This window comes from Schistocerca serialis, chromosome 10, assembly GCF_023864345.2.
Source record: "Schistocerca serialis cubense isolate TAMUIC-IGC-003099 chromosome 10, iqSchSeri2.2, whole genome shotgun sequence".
NCBI lineage: Eukaryota > Metazoa > Arthropoda > Insecta > Orthoptera > Acrididae > Schistocerca > Schistocerca serialis.
In genome coordinates, this window is record NC_064647.1 from 163,624,327 (window position 1) to 163,639,730 (window position 15,404).

General features: G+C 45.3%; 2 protein-coding genes across 3 annotated transcripts in view; one reads left to right on the forward strand and one right to left on the reverse strand.

Annotated features, from left to right (window-relative positions):
* LOC126425074 (organic solute transporter alpha-like protein) overlaps positions 1–15,404 on the forward strand; it is a 559,459-nt gene that overhangs the window by 321,778 nt on the left and 222,277 nt on the right. The window lies entirely within an intron of this gene.
* The window catches only part of LOC126425078 (gamma-interferon-inducible lysosomal thiol reductase-like), a 125,052-nt gene that overhangs the window by 108,010 nt on the left and 1,638 nt on the right, over positions 1–15,404 (reverse strand). Inside the window, exons 2-3 of one of the 2 annotated variants that reach the window (XM_050087991.1) lie at positions 10,183–10,332; positions 3,950–4,120 (exon numbers count right to left, since the gene is read on the reverse strand). The exons of the other annotated variant lie outside the window; for it this stretch is intronic. Coding sequence (XP_049943948.1) covers positions 3,950–4,120; positions 10,183–10,332 — 321 coding nt within the window. The remainder of the gene's footprint in view (positions 1–3,949; positions 4,121–10,182; positions 10,333–15,404) is intronic. 2 annotated transcript variants of the gene reach the window in all.

The window sequence follows — 15,404 nt, forward strand, 5'->3', positions numbered from 1 at the left end:
GATGCGCTGATGCAGCCCTGGAGAATGGCGTATTGTATCACAGCCGTCCACAATACGAGCACGAAGAGTCTCTACATTTGGTACCGGGGTTGCGTAGACAAGAGCTTTCAAATGCTCCCATAAATGAAAGTCAAGAGGGTTAAGGTCAGGAGAGCGTGGAGGCCATGGAGTTGGTTCGCCTCTACCAATCCATCGGTCACCGAATCTGTTGTTGAGAAGCGTACTAACACTTCGACTGAAATGTGCAGGAGCTCCATCGTGCATGAACCACATGTTGTGTCGTACTTGTAAAGGCACATGTTCTAGCAGCACAGGTAGAGTATCCCGTATGAAATCACGATAACATGCTCCATTGAGCGTAGGTGGAAGAACATGGGGCCCAATCAAGACATCACCAACAATGCCTGCCCAAACGTTCACAGAAAATCTGTGTTGATGACGTGATTGCACAATTGCGTGCGGGTTCTCATCAGCCCACACATGTTGATTGTGAAAATTTACGATTTGATCACGTTAGAATGAAGCCTCATCCGTAAAGAAAACATTTGCACTGAAATGAGGATTGACACATTGTTGGCTGAAACATTTGCAGAAGTGTACCCGTGGAGGCCAATCAGCTGCTGATAGTGCCTGCACACGCTGTACATGGTACGGAAACAACTGGTTCTCCCGTAGCACTCTCCATACAGTGACGTGGTCAACGTTACCTTGTACAGCAGCAACTTCTCTGACGCTGACATTAGGGTTATCGTCAACTGCACGAAGAATTGCCTCGTCCATTGCAGGTGTCCTCGTCGTTCTAGGTCTTCCCCAGTCGCGAGTCATAGGCTGGAATGTTCCGTGCTCCCTAAGACGCCGATCAATTGCTTCGAACGTCTTCCTGTCGGGACACCTTCGTTCTGGAAATCTGTCTCGATACAAACGTACCGCGCCACGGCTATTGGCCCCGTGCTAATCCATACATCAAATGGGCATCTGCCAACTCCGCATTTGTAAACATTGCACTGACTGCAAAACCACGTTCGTGATGAACACTAACCTGCTGATGCTACGTACTGATGTGCTTGATGCTAGTACTGTAGAGCAGTGAGTCGCGTGTCAACACAAGCACCGAAGTCAACATTACCTTCCTTCAATTGGGCCAACTGGCGGTGAATCGAGGAAGTACAGTACATACTGACGAAACTAAAATGAGCTGTAACATGGAAATTAAGCGTTTCCGGACACATGTCCACATAACTTCTTTTGTTTATTTGTCAAGTGAACAAACTATGAGGCAAAATCAGCGAACACAATTCTTGAAACACTAACACTGACGATATCTAAAGATAAATTTGTAGGAGCACTATCTCGGCCATTTGAAATAAAAATTGCTATTAGACAAGGGGACGGATCATCCCGTTTACTGTTTCACTGCGTTCTAGGAAAAATACACTACTGGCGATTAATATTGCTACACCATTAAGATGACGTGCTACAGACGCGAAATTTAACCGACAGGAAGGAGATGCTGTGATTTGCAAATGATTAGCTTTTCAGAGCATTCACACAAGGTTGCCGCCGGTGGCGACACCTATAACGTGCTCACATGAGGAAAGTTTCCAACCGATTTCTCATACACAAACAGCAATTGACCAGCGTTGCCTGGTGAAACGTTGTCGTGATGCCTCGTGTAAGGAGGAGAAACGCGTACCATCACGTTTCCAACTGTGATAAAGGTCGGATTGTAGCCTATCGCGATGGCGGTTTATCGTATCGCGACATTGCTGTTCGCGTTGGTCGAGATCCAATGACTGTTAGCAGAATATGGAATCGGTGGGTTCAGGAGGGTAATACGAAACGCCGTGCTGGATCCCAACGGCCTCGTATCACTAGCAGTCGAGATGACAGGTCTCTTATCTGCATGGCTGTAACGGATCGTGCAGCCACGTCTCGATCCCTGAGTCAACAGATGGGGACTTTTGCAAGACAACAACCATCTGCACGAACAATTCGACGACGTTTGCAGCAGCGTGGACCATTACCTCGGAGACCATGGCTGCGGCTACCCTTGACGCTGCATCACAAATAGGAGCGCCTGCGATGGTGTACTCAACGACGAACATGGGTGCACGAATGGCAAAACGTCATTTTTTCGGATGAATCTAGGTTCTGTTTACAATATCATGATGGTCGCATCCGCGTTTGGCGACATCGCGGTGAACGCACATTGGAAGCGTGTATTCGTCATCGCCATACTGGCGTATCAGCCGGTGTGATGGTATGGGGTACCGTTGGTTACACGTCTCGCTCACCTCTTGTTCGCATTGACGGCACTTTGAACAGTAGACGTTACATTTCAGATGTGTTACGACCCGTGACTCTACCCTTAATTCGATCCCTGCGAAACCCTACATTTCAGTAGGATAATGCACGACCGCATGTTGCAGGTCCTGTACGGGCCTTTCTCGATGCAGAAAATGTTCGACTGCTGCCCTGGCCAGCACATTCTCCAGATCTCCCACCAATTGAAAACGTCTGGTCAATGGTGGTCGAGCAACTGGCTCAATACGCCAGTCACTACTGTTGATGAACTGTGGTATCGTGTTGAAGCTGCATGGGCAACTGTACCTCTACACGCCATCCAAGCTCTGTTCGATTCAATGCCCAGGCATATCAAGGCCGTTATTACGGTCAGAGGTGATTGTTCTGGGTACTGATTTCTCAGGATCTATGAACCCAAATTGCGTGAAAATATAATCACATGTCAGTTCTAGTATAACATATTTGTCCAACGAATACCCGTTCATCATCTGCATTTCTTCTTGGTGTAGCCATTTTAATGGCCAGTAGTGTAGTAAGGATCTAGAATTTGGAGCTAGAAAGATCGCAAAATTGAATCAATAATTCCACGAAGGAAGACAAATGGAATTAAGGTAAACTGCCTGGCTTTTGGAGTCGATTTTGGAACACAACAGACACAGTTATTCAAATAAATCTTCTGGAAGAAATAGTGAAAAATCTGGTCTCAAAATTTAAGCTGAAAAAAAACCAAATTCATACCAAATATAAAAAAATGCACCAAAATTCATAGAAAAACAGGTAGGTAAAATAGAGCGAGTAAGTAAATTTAAATATCTGGGAGAAGCTATACAATAGAAGAAACTAGAAAATTTTGGAATATATGTAAGAGGTAACGATAAGGAGGGAGCAAATGATCTGACAAAGGATACTTACAAGAAATTCATATCTAGAAAATCAAAACTAAAATACATTACCACAATAATACTACGAGAATATTATATGGATCTGAATGCCTAACAATGAACTATAAGCTGGATAGGAGAGAGGTCCCTGGAAGATGCATTGTTGAAAAAAATGATGGACGCAATACAAACTACAGATACCTGGAAAATGATAAGTAGGGTGGAGGTCGACAAAAATACAAAGGAAATATCAGAAGCAATGGTTACAAGAAGATTAATCTTTTTTGGACACCTCTACCGAATAAATGAGAACAGGCTCGCGAAATAAATGTTTCTGTATTTCTGGAAGAAGAAATCACAACAGCATGAATGATAGAAATAAGGAAAGGAGTAGAAAAAAAAATTAGAATAAAAAATCGGAAATAGCAGAACCAAATCTTTTTAACAATAAAATACTACATTCAGAAGGCTTTCAGTGGAGATAAAATAAGAAATTCGGAACAACATGGAAAGAAGAAAGGAGAAGGCAACATAGGGAGAAGGTGAAGGAGTACTGCAATAACAGAATACAAGGAAAGGAGAGGGCCTGAATTTATTACGTGCCCGCAGCTGGTTAATAAGAAGATAAAAAACTATAAAAATAAGAAGCAATATCTGCAAGGCTACAAAGGCGGGGAGCGCTTGGTTAAGTCGTTCTCACCGCCCGAGCTCAGCTAATCTGAGTCGACTGAACGATAATCGATGCGAATTCACGGCTGGCTTACCTCAGTCAGAATTGCTTCTGGGTCTGTCTGGTTGCGGATCGTGCACTCCGCCAGCCTTAGCAGCGTGGTCTGGTCTTGGACGAGGGCTATGGCACACGAGTGGATTTTGAGTCCTTCACACTCCGTTTCACCGTGGTCGCATATGAAAGTGATAGGATTCGTGCTATTAACCTGTGAAAGTAAAAGCAATTGACACACACAGTCTGTAATAAACGCGAGCAAGTAAAAACTGCATAAGTTAGTAACTAAGTTAAGAGAATCTTCCGTCAGTTCTTGGTGCTTTTCATTAATTAGTAACAAGTCATCGAATCTGTAGCTGAGTTTCTGTACACTGCTAAAAAATCAAAAAAGAAAAAAATTCACACACCTGGAAAGACGACGTCGATTTCCATCCATGACGGCATATGAGACCTGGGATACACTCATGCTCATAAATTGAAGATAATGCTGATACATGATGAAACAACGCTCTGGTGGGCGCTTTGCGGGTTTAAATCACCTCCGGATAAGACATTGCGGTGCATTTGACCTGCGGTCGTCGCACGGTGGCGCTGGCAGAAGTCCACATACGCAGAGGTGTGTTGGTGCATGCCAGAGTACGGTGCAGCGAATAAGTGTCCAGACGTTTTCAAACGTGCTAATGGTGACTGTGTGCTGAAAATGGCTCAAAGAGCACATATTGATGACGTTAGGAGGGGTCAAACACAGCAGGTCGTAGCACAGGCCGTCCGTGTGCCACAAAGTGTGATGTCAAGATTATGGCAACGATTCCAGCAGACAGGAAACATGTCCAGGCGCTACAGTACGGGACGGCCACAGTGTACAAGAAGACCAATATCTCACCATCAGTGCACGCAGACGGCCACGGAGAACTGCAGGTAGCCTTGCTCGGGACCTTACCGCAGCCACAGGAATAGTTGTCTCCAGACACACAGTCTACAGAAGACTGAACAGACATAATTTATTCGCCCAGAGACCTACAAGGTGGATTCCACTGACCCCTGGTATCAGGAACACAGTACAAGGTCACTGGAACAGTGGTCCTAGGTTATGTTCACGGACGAGTTCAGGTATAGTCTGAACAGTACACCCCTGCATGTCTTTGACAGGGGAGCTGTGACAGGTGAGGTGAATCGGGGCGTCATTTTGCTCCAGTATGTCCGCCTCTTCAGCAGTGCAGTGGGTCCCACCTTCCTCCTAATGGATGATAACGCACGGCCCCACGGAGCTGCCATCGTGGAGGAATACCTTGAAACAGAAGATATCAGGCGAATGGAGTGGCCTGCCTGTTCTAAACCCCATCGAGCACGTCTGGGATGCTCTCGGTCGACGTATCGCTGCACGTCTTCAAACCCCTACGACACTTCAGGAGTCCCGACGTGCACTGGTGCAAGAATGGGCGGCTACATCCCAGCAGCTGCTCGACCACCCGCTCCAGAGTACGCCAATCCGTTGTGCGGCCTGTGTAGTATGCATGGTGGTCATATCCCATATTGATGCCGGGGTACATGCGCGGGAAACAGTGGCGTTTTGTAGCACATATGTTTATGGACAGTTTTCTCAACTTATCATACCGTGGACTTACAGATCTGTGTCGTGCGTATTCCCTATGTGCCTATGCTATCAGCGCCAGTTTTGCGTAGTGACACATTGTGTGGCACCACATTCTTCAGTTATCCTTAATTTATGAGCGTGAGTGTAGATGTACTGACACTGAATGTCATCCCACAGCAAGTGGCGTAGCTACGAGAGCGCCGTCTGTGTCTACACTCTAATCGGGAATGCTCCCACACAGAAGGCTCAGTATGGTGCAAAAGTGTGAAGCAGGCAGGCAACCATGCCACGGACAGGCACTCGGGCCACCTACAGCCAAATGAGTGTGAGTGACAGGGATCAGATTGTGGCGGGATGGTTCTTTTGGAGAATTACCACACAAGTTGGACGTGCTGCGTCAGTTGTGTAACGATGCTGAGATCAGCAGTCACGTGAACAGAATGAGATTTTCACTCCGGGCGTGTGCTTCGGTAGCTCAGATGGTAGAGCACTTGCCCGTGAAAGGCAAAGGTCCCGAGTTCGAGTCTCGGTCGGGCACACAGTTTTAATCTGCCAGGACGTTTCAGTCACGTGAACGTTCTCATGAACCGTAGGTGACGTCCTGGACGTTGACGCAGCACAGACGCCCACCAGGATCTTGGTATTGCAAGGGCAGCAGAGGCGAATGGTACAGCTACCAAGTGGCTCATGAGAAAGCTTGTGCGCCCAGACGTGTCAACAAGAACTGTTGCGAACTGTTTATTAGCAGTGGGGACAGGTACACGATTCGCGTGGTGTCGTCAGAAGATCGCTCGGGAGAGGAAATTGTGCGCCGTGGTCTTGAGCAATGAAAGTTCCATGGGACTGGAAGAAGGCCCAGTCATAGCAATCTATAAGAAAGTGTAGAAAATCGGATGCACATAATTACTGGCCCGTTTCACTGACATCGATTTTTTGTGTTCAGACATAATGACCTTTCTAGACTCTGAGAAGCTGATCTGCAAAAACCAGGACTGTTTTAGGAAACAGCGGTCATGCGAGACACAGCTGGCCCTCTTTGTGCATGATATACAACAGGCTCTAGATACCAACTCCTAGGTTGATACCATATTTCTCGACTTTCGAAAGGCGTTCGACTCAGTTTCGCACTGTCGCTTGCTCCAAAAAGCGCGCTCTTACGGTTTATCCGATGATATATGCGATTGGATAGAACGTTTTCTAACAGACAGGGAGCACTATATCGTCCTGATGGCGGAGACTTCAACAGAAACAAGGGTAACTTCAATTGTGCCCCAGGGCTGCGTAATAGGTTCGCTGCTTTTTGCGATTTACATGAAAGATATGGTTGATGGTATTGACTGTTTGCCGATGATGCTGTAGTCTACAGGAAAGTAGTATCAAACGAAAGTTGTGAACATATCAATGAGGATTTGCAGAAAATAAATGCGTGGTGTAATGACTGGATAGTTGCTGCCCCATCATGTCTCATTTGTGCTCGACTGGAGACAGATCTGGTGTTCGAGCAGGTCAAGGCACATGTCGACATTTTGTACAGCATGTTCGTTTACAACAGCGGTATGTGGACGAGCGTTGTCCTGTTGGAAAACGCTCTCTGGAATGCTGTTCATTAATGACAGCATGACAAGCCTTTTCACCAGGCTGCGTACAAATTTGCAGTCAGGGTGCATGGGATGACCCCGAGAGTGCTCCTGCTGTCATTTGAATTCGAACCTTAGACCGTAACTCCAGGTGTATGTAAAGTGTGTGTAGCTCGCAGACAATCTGGTTGAAAGTCCTCCATTGGCCTCCTCCTAACGAACGAATGGCCATCGCTGGCACCGAGAGAGAGAACCAGCTTTCATCGAAAAACACAACAGACCTCCACCCTGCCCTCGAATGAGTACTCACTTGGCACCACTGAAGTCGCAAATGGTGGTGGTTCGGGGTCATTGGAATGCACGCTACAGGCCGTGCGGGTCGGAGATGTCCTTCAAGTAACCGATCTGTAACAGTTGTGCCATTGTTGTGCCAACTGCTGCTCAGATTTCTGCTGCAGATGCAATGCGCCATAGCCATACTCCAAACACGATGGTCTTCCCTCTCGGCAGTGCCAAGTGGCTGTCCAGAGCATGGTCGTACATTCTCGTGACCAGCGCTGCCAGTAATTATGTACAGTGGCTGAAATATCGCAGAAGGAACGTCCAGCTTCTCGAATCGTCAGAGACGAGTCCCCCATGGAAGAGTAGGTGGACCACTCTTACTCTCCACACACAAAAACGTCCCGACGAACAGGGTGAGCAGCAATTAACAGCTGTTTGCTGATGTACAGGAAGATGGTGAGTACGGGTGGCGGGTGCGAATAGCCTCTAACTCCGTATGAACATGCCTCTCAAGGCACAGCGGCACCGACCGACCACCGTGTCATCCTCAGCCGTTAGGTGTTACTGGAAGCGGATGTGGAATGGCATTTGGTCAGCACACCACTCTCCCGGCCGTTGTGAGCTTTGGTGACCAGAGCCGCTACTGCTCAGTCAAGAAGCTCTTAAACTGGCTGTTGTGTACATAGTTCCGCGTAGTCAGCGCGTACACAACTTTCTCACTAGAGCGCGCCCCGCTAAGCACAACAGCGCAGGCGCAGCGCTCGTCCGTCTCCACACTACGAGATGGCGCTGCCTTAGAGATGTACCAAATTCTGCTTCTGCCGATCCATGTATTAATATGTAACGCAGCCAATGAGATTGCTGCTAACGTAGAACCTTTTCTCCTCGCGGATCACACTCGCGCAGTGGTACCTGAACGCGCGAGGTATTATAACGAGTGTACAGACCTCCGATTAGTCAGTCTGTACCAGTCTGCATTTGTCTGCACCAATCTGTACCAGTCTATAGTCAAGTTTCAGTCTGCGCCTAATAAGATTACCATATTCCTGTACATAGCTATGAAGATAAATGAATACACACTTTTGTCAAGTATCAGATATATATGAGAATAAGATTAACGTACCAAGACCAAAGGAACTTCAGATTGTCAATTGTAAACATCATCCAGAATCAAGTTACGTAATGTGTATGCTTTTTATTATTTTAATAAATGTGTGTGAAAATTAATCAAGTTCTGAAACTTCCTGGCAGATTAAAACTGTGTGCTCGACTGAGACTCGAACTCGGGACCTTTGCCTTTCGTGGGCAAGTGCTCTACCAACTGAGCTACCGAAGCACGACTCACACCCGGTACTCACAGCTTTACTTCTGGCAGTACCTCGTTTCCTACCTTCCAAACTTTACAGAAGCTCTCCTGCGAATCTAGCAGAACCAGCACTCCTGAAAGAAAGGATATTGCGGAGACATGGCTTAGCCACAGCCTGGGGGATGTTTCCAGAATGAGATTTTCACTCTGCAGCGAAAGGCAAAGGTCCCGAGTTCGAGTCTCGGTCGGGCACACAGTTTTAATCTGCCAGGAAGTTTCATATCAGCGCACACTCCGCTGCAGAGTGAAAATCTCATTCTGGTAATCAAGTTCTGTTTAAAGTTGGTCACCGTCAATCTGCTAAGCTTGCAAGTGGCATTTCTATCGTCTGACCTAACGGCAGAAGATAAACGTGCCACGATAAGACCACAAGACATATTGCTGACACTCGCCTGCTTCGTTAGAGCGACGAGTCAAATAATCTGATGGTGTGTGTACCGAAGGTCTTACAGTACGCACACCACACTGGCCTCACAGGCTGATTGCACACTGTTTGCCAACAGTGTTCGGCAGACCCCAAATGGTCACCCACCCGAGCGGTAGCCAAGTCCGACAGCGCTAAGCTTCGGTGATCCAGTGGGAACCGATGTTACCACTGTGGCAACGCCATTCGACGCTAAGTGGTTAGACAGAGGGAGTGCTTCTTCGTACAGCCGGGCAGCTGGATTTGGCATTCGCCAGGCTGAAGTGAGTTGTGTCTGGGCTAGTGGTCGTCTCACCGTAGAGCCGCCTGGAGCGTCGCTGTGCTGTGGAAAATGGTTTGGATCCACTTTTGCCTTGGACAGTAATTTATTTCTTGACTAGTCAGGTGTTTTGGTATTGGGAAGATGGCTGATTATGTGGGTAACACCCATTTTCATGCTTTGCAAATCCTTATGCTTTTACTTGTGGCGCTGTTCGCTGTATATTTTAGGAAGTGCCTTTTAAGCTGTGATATGAAGATATATGTTACCTTCATTTTTTTAAGGAAGGAAAAGGAAATACAAAACGTTCCAGCTGATTTCCTATCAAGTGTTATTTAAGGTGTCTGTTTCTGGCATCAGCTTGATCTTGATAAGGAATGAGCTCTTTCTATGATGCTAAGACTGAAATGTGTCGAATTTTTTCATTTTGAGAATACTATAAGGCATATAGGCAGTCGTTTTTCTAGCGCTCTGTCTGTGGGTGGAACAGCAAAGGAAAAGAGTACCAGTGGTACAAGATACCTTCCGCCATGCACCATAGGGTGGTTGGCAGGCTATGTATGTAGATGTAAATGTAGATGTAGATGTATAGAGTAGAATGTGCTGTCCTCTGCAGCAGGTGTGTGTGTGTGTGTGTGTGTGTGTGTGTGTGTGTGTGTGTGTGTGTGTGTAATGTAACACTAACGAGTGGTGTGAAATAAAGCTTTATGTGTAGTTTACTGTGTTTCAATCGTCTTAAACAGTAGAAAGTAGAGAGAATCTGTTACTTACCACAGTGTTGCCAAATGGGACCAGTGTAACGGTGATACGATCTGGAGCATGTTTATAAGTCGGAAGCAGCTGGTTTATGAAGAATTCTCTGCACTGTGGGCTTAGCGTTTCATAGTAGACGCCAACTGTCGCTGTGTTATCAGCAAACACCTGTAACATAATATCTTCCGTAACGACTGGCAGTACACATACATGATGAAGCTGCCTTACACGATAAAACGCACTGAAGACGGACAAAGGCAAGGGTCTGGTTGTGAATTCCCTGGCGTAGGTAAAAGTCGTGTACGGCAGTCGCTTAGTGAACAAAACAATAATGTCGACCAGATTTGTGATGGATTCAGGACTTATTAGCGGATACAACTTTGCACGGCGCTCTGAACGGAGCAGAATTATTAGATGTGGAAGTACCCTAAGAGAGCCCACCCGGCTAGCCACGCGGTCCGTTGCGCTGCTTCCCGAACGGGAAGGCATGCCGGTCCTCGGTACAGGCGTGCTGATCTCCTCAATTTCGTGCATCTGGAGAAATCTTGTGCTCTTGGATGGCTACTGGACAGCAGTTACGTACTCGATTCGCTGTGTTCCTTTACGAAACGTCGAATGTAGAGATATTCTTCTGGCCAGCTGCAGATTACATTGGTGACGGTGGCCGGCCGGAATGGCAGAGCGGTTCTAGGCGTTACAGTCTGGAACCGCGCGACCGCTACGGTCGCAGGTTTGAATCCTGCCTCGGGCAAACATGTGTGTGATGTCCTTAGGTTAGTTAGGTTTAAACAGTTCTAAGTTCTAGGGGACTGATGACTTTAGGTGTTAAGTCCCATAGTGCTCAGAGCCATTTGAACCATTTTTGAAGAACCATTACCCAGTGCAGATTTTTGCCAAGAGCAAGATTTATGTGTTGTAGTTTCGTTTTCGAAATGTGGAGCTAGAGTGCGCCCAGGTAATTACTACTCCTCACATATTCCATGCAATGCCCAATGTGAATGTAAAACGTCAGTTGTTTCCCGGTAGAAACAAGATTGTATTTAAAGCGGAATTTTATGTGGTCATGCAACAGAGCGATTCCAAATTGTTCTGTTGTTACACGTGTTCTATCGATACTTATTAACGCTGACTGTAAAGTACGCAGAACATCTGCAACTCCAGCGGTCCAGTCCTCGGCCAGTTTAGTCGTTTCGCACGCCACTCTGGCCCGCACTGAGTGTCGCTGGTAGATGGCGCGGTTGCTCAGTCGGTCGTGGAGTAACGGCTACTCTCCTCGTTTTACTGTCACTGTTAATGCATGTCACGAAACCGAATATCGCATTAGAGTAATTTTGGGCTGCCCTATCGAGTGAGCACGAAAAATTCTGCTTTAAGAAATGATTTCTGTTTATACTGGGAAACAGACCAAAGTTTGGTGCGGCATGGAAAACATGATGAGCAGTAATTGTTTGGGCTGACTCCTGCTAGACATTGCGAAAAACGCCAACATAACTGTTGTAAGGTGTCAGGCAAATCCAACACCTTCCATGAAAACCCTGACATGATCGATAATCCGGCAGTATGTCACATAGCTCCGAATAAATCCTGACATTAAATTAACCAAAGTAATACGATCAGCGAGTGAGCAAATGGAATACCACAGACTAACACAAGAACGCCTAAATGCATGTGATACCTTCCCACTGTGAAACAGACTCAGTTCCGAGGGAAGAAACGAGAACAGAAGCCAAGAGCAGAACCGTGTTAAGCTAGAAGACCCTATGATAAGGGACGGACATCCACATCGCGGCTGACCGCCAGGACCACCCCCCAGCCCATGTTAAAAGATAGAGCCCTCCAGAAGAACAGTATAGAACTTACTGTAACACTAAAAGGGCTACATCAGCTGAAAGCTTTAGCGTGAGACTATACGCGTCTCTGTTACGTAGCAAACATTAAAAACATTGCCCCACCACGAAAAGTATAGTGTTTCTCATTGGATAGACAGAACTTTTGTAGAGCGGAGCTTAAGGTTAACATTGAGACCCTGATTGGTCAGTTGAAAACACAGCCAGATAGCTTTTCTTAAACCAACTTCAGTAAATTGTAGTAAGGAGAAGTTAGAGAGAGTTGCTTCCGAGACGGCGAGGTGTGTGGAGCTGCGCTGCCCGCCGCACCCTGACGCTGCCTAACCAACGACAAGGTAATGAACACACGCGATGCCGCATAAGAGTCGTAAGGATTCACTCAGAACTGCAGAAGTCTCATCTGTTACATCCCCTTTTTGCGTAATACTAGTGTCGATCGTCAATTAAAGCTCATGGTATTCACATTTGCTACTAAAAGTGAAAATCTGAAACCTGATGATTATTCTGTTATATAATTATTGAGAAGCCACATCAGCCACTGTAATTTACGACAAGTTAAATAAGTAATTAAAGATAATTAAGGATCACTGTAGACCGTTTTGATAGTTTTCTCTTTTATGAAACTTAACTTAAACCTAGATTATAGATGTGATATGGCATAGGTCATCCTTTGATCCATTGTAGAACTTGGAAACTCATTCAGGGAATATTCGTTCACATTTTTGTTGAATGCAGTTGGTTTTTATCATCTTGTATTAAAATATTTCCTTTTATCAGTAGTGCAATTTACAAACAATGTTTTGTGAGTAGAATAAAATTTCCAATGGTAAACTTAACTGCTTTTTCGACGTTATTTTACCAGCTAACTAAAAATAGGAAAGCCTTGAACCCCTTCCACTAAATTTAGTTAGTATTAAGATTATTTTACAGGGAGTGCAGTGGAGCTGACGCTGAAATCATTAAGTATTTGATTATATCATCGCTAGTCTCACTGAACTCTTCTGAAATCTACATGTCATGTGTGGTCTGGCGTCTCCTTACCAGCAACAGGTCCCAGGTTCAAACTATTCAATTCCCTAAAAAACACGCTCAGAGCGTCGTTGCGTGAAAGTGGTAGGCAGACATGACTTAGAACAAACAGACACCACGGAGAATGTTAGACTGTTCGTAGGAGCCCGTGCTGGAAAATGATCTTCGACCAAAATAGACCATACTGTAAAGGAGATCAAATTGTTACATAATGTGATTTCTTCATATTCTTGAATCATTTTTAATAAACAAAACATTTTGTCAATTTCAGTTATTAACTGTATGAAAGTGCAAGTCGTTAAAACAAATTAAAATTCCTTACCAAAATGTGTAAGACCAAATAGAAAAAAATACTTTTTTTCTTTTTTTATGTACCTACGTTTTTCAGGATATATCGTTTCTTATCTCTCTGCAAATTGTAGTTCATTTTCATGCGATTAGTGAGTGGAAACAAAAACATTTTATTTTCATTTAGACAAAAATGGTCAAATGTGTGTGAATTTCTAAGGGACCAAACTGCTGAGGTCATTGGTCCCTAGACTTAAACACTACTTAAACTAACTTATGCTATGAACAACACACACACACACACACACACACACACACACACACACACACACACACACACACACACACACATGCCCGATGGAGAACTCGAACCTCCGGCGGGAGGGGCTGTGTAAACAGTGCATGGCGCCTCAAACCAAGCGGCCACTCCGTGCGGCTTCATTTAGACATTTATGACACAATATCTTTGGTTGAAATTTCCATTTCATAGTAAACTAGCCTACCACCCGCTGCTTTGCTTATGGTCTCAACAGTTTTTTTTTATTTCATGGAATTATGTTTTTCACAAAACGCAACATCACCTAAACTTTCCACGCTAATTAAGGCCATTGAAGCAGAGTCTTTTCCGGATGTACTTCTGACCAAAATGCGGTTCTGGTAGCTGGAGCCGGAGCTCCTTGTTAAACTTGCCTTATGAGTTCTCGTGGTGGCGGTTGCACAGAAAGTCTCATGTCCTAACATACGTTTTCTTACAAGTCACAAACCGATTTTCATAAATTTAAATTAAAAGAAAATTTTTTATATGACGAAATACTTTCATAAAAATTTCATTCCCTATATCACTGTGTCGGCAACGGCCTTGCCGCAGTGGATACACCAAATCCCGTGAGATCACCGAAGTTATCCGCTGTCGGGCGTGGCTGGCACTTGGATGGGTGACCATCCAGCCGCCATGTGCTGTTGCCATTTGTCGGGTTGCACTCAGCCTCGTGATGCCAATTGAGGAGCTACTCGACCGAATAGTAGCGGCTCCGGTCAAAGAAAACCATCATAACGACCGGGAGAGCGGTGTGCTGACCACACGCCCCTCCTATCCGCATCCTCCACTGAGGATGACACGGCGGTAGGATGGTCCCGATGGGCCACTTGTGGCCTGAAGACGGAGTGCATATTTCACTGTGTCAGAGGCTGTATTTCCAAAAAAAAAAAAAAACAAACTCTGAAACACATATTTTTTTATTTGTAACTGACAAGCGCAATACAAATTTTCACAGCTTTAGGTTTGAAAATGTTTTCATAATGACAAGCTTTATTTCCATAAAACCTTTGAGTTTGAATTTCGAAATAGACAGAAACACTTATTTTTTAGTTCTAACTTACAAGTCAAACTCCAATTTTCATTGATTTAAATTGCTCTAGTATTTCTTTAATAATGATTTATTTTCAAGAAAGCTTTCATTCACTGTTTGAGCTCCATACGAAATCCGCCCCGTTAGCTGGGTGGTCGGCGCAACGGACTGTCATACCAAGGGGCCTGGGTTCGATTCCCGCCTGGGTCGGAGATTTTGTCCGATCAGGGACTAGATGTTGTGTTGTCTCTATCATCGTCATCTAATCCCCATCGACGATCAAATCGCCGAACCGGCGTCAACTCAAAAGACTTGCACCAGGCGACCTTTCTACCCCACGGGAGGCGCTAGCAACACGACGGTTCCATTAACCTCCATAGGAGTTAAATTTCCACAATTGCTAAAACACGTATTTCTTTATTTCTGATCAAGAAACCAATCGCCAATTTTGGTTGCTGGATACTTAGCAGTGATAGGAAATCTTTTAATCTTCAGTTCTGACTTTTCCATACTTTCATTTTACTTCATTTTATTTACACTACTGGCAATTAAAATTGCTACACTACGTAGATGACGTGCTACAGACGCGAAATTTAACCGACAGGAAGAAGATGCTGTGAGATGCAAATGATTAGCTTTTCAGAGCATTCACACAAGGTTGGAGCCGGTGGCGACACCTACAACGTGCTGACATGAGGAAAGTTTCCAACCGATTTCTCATACACAA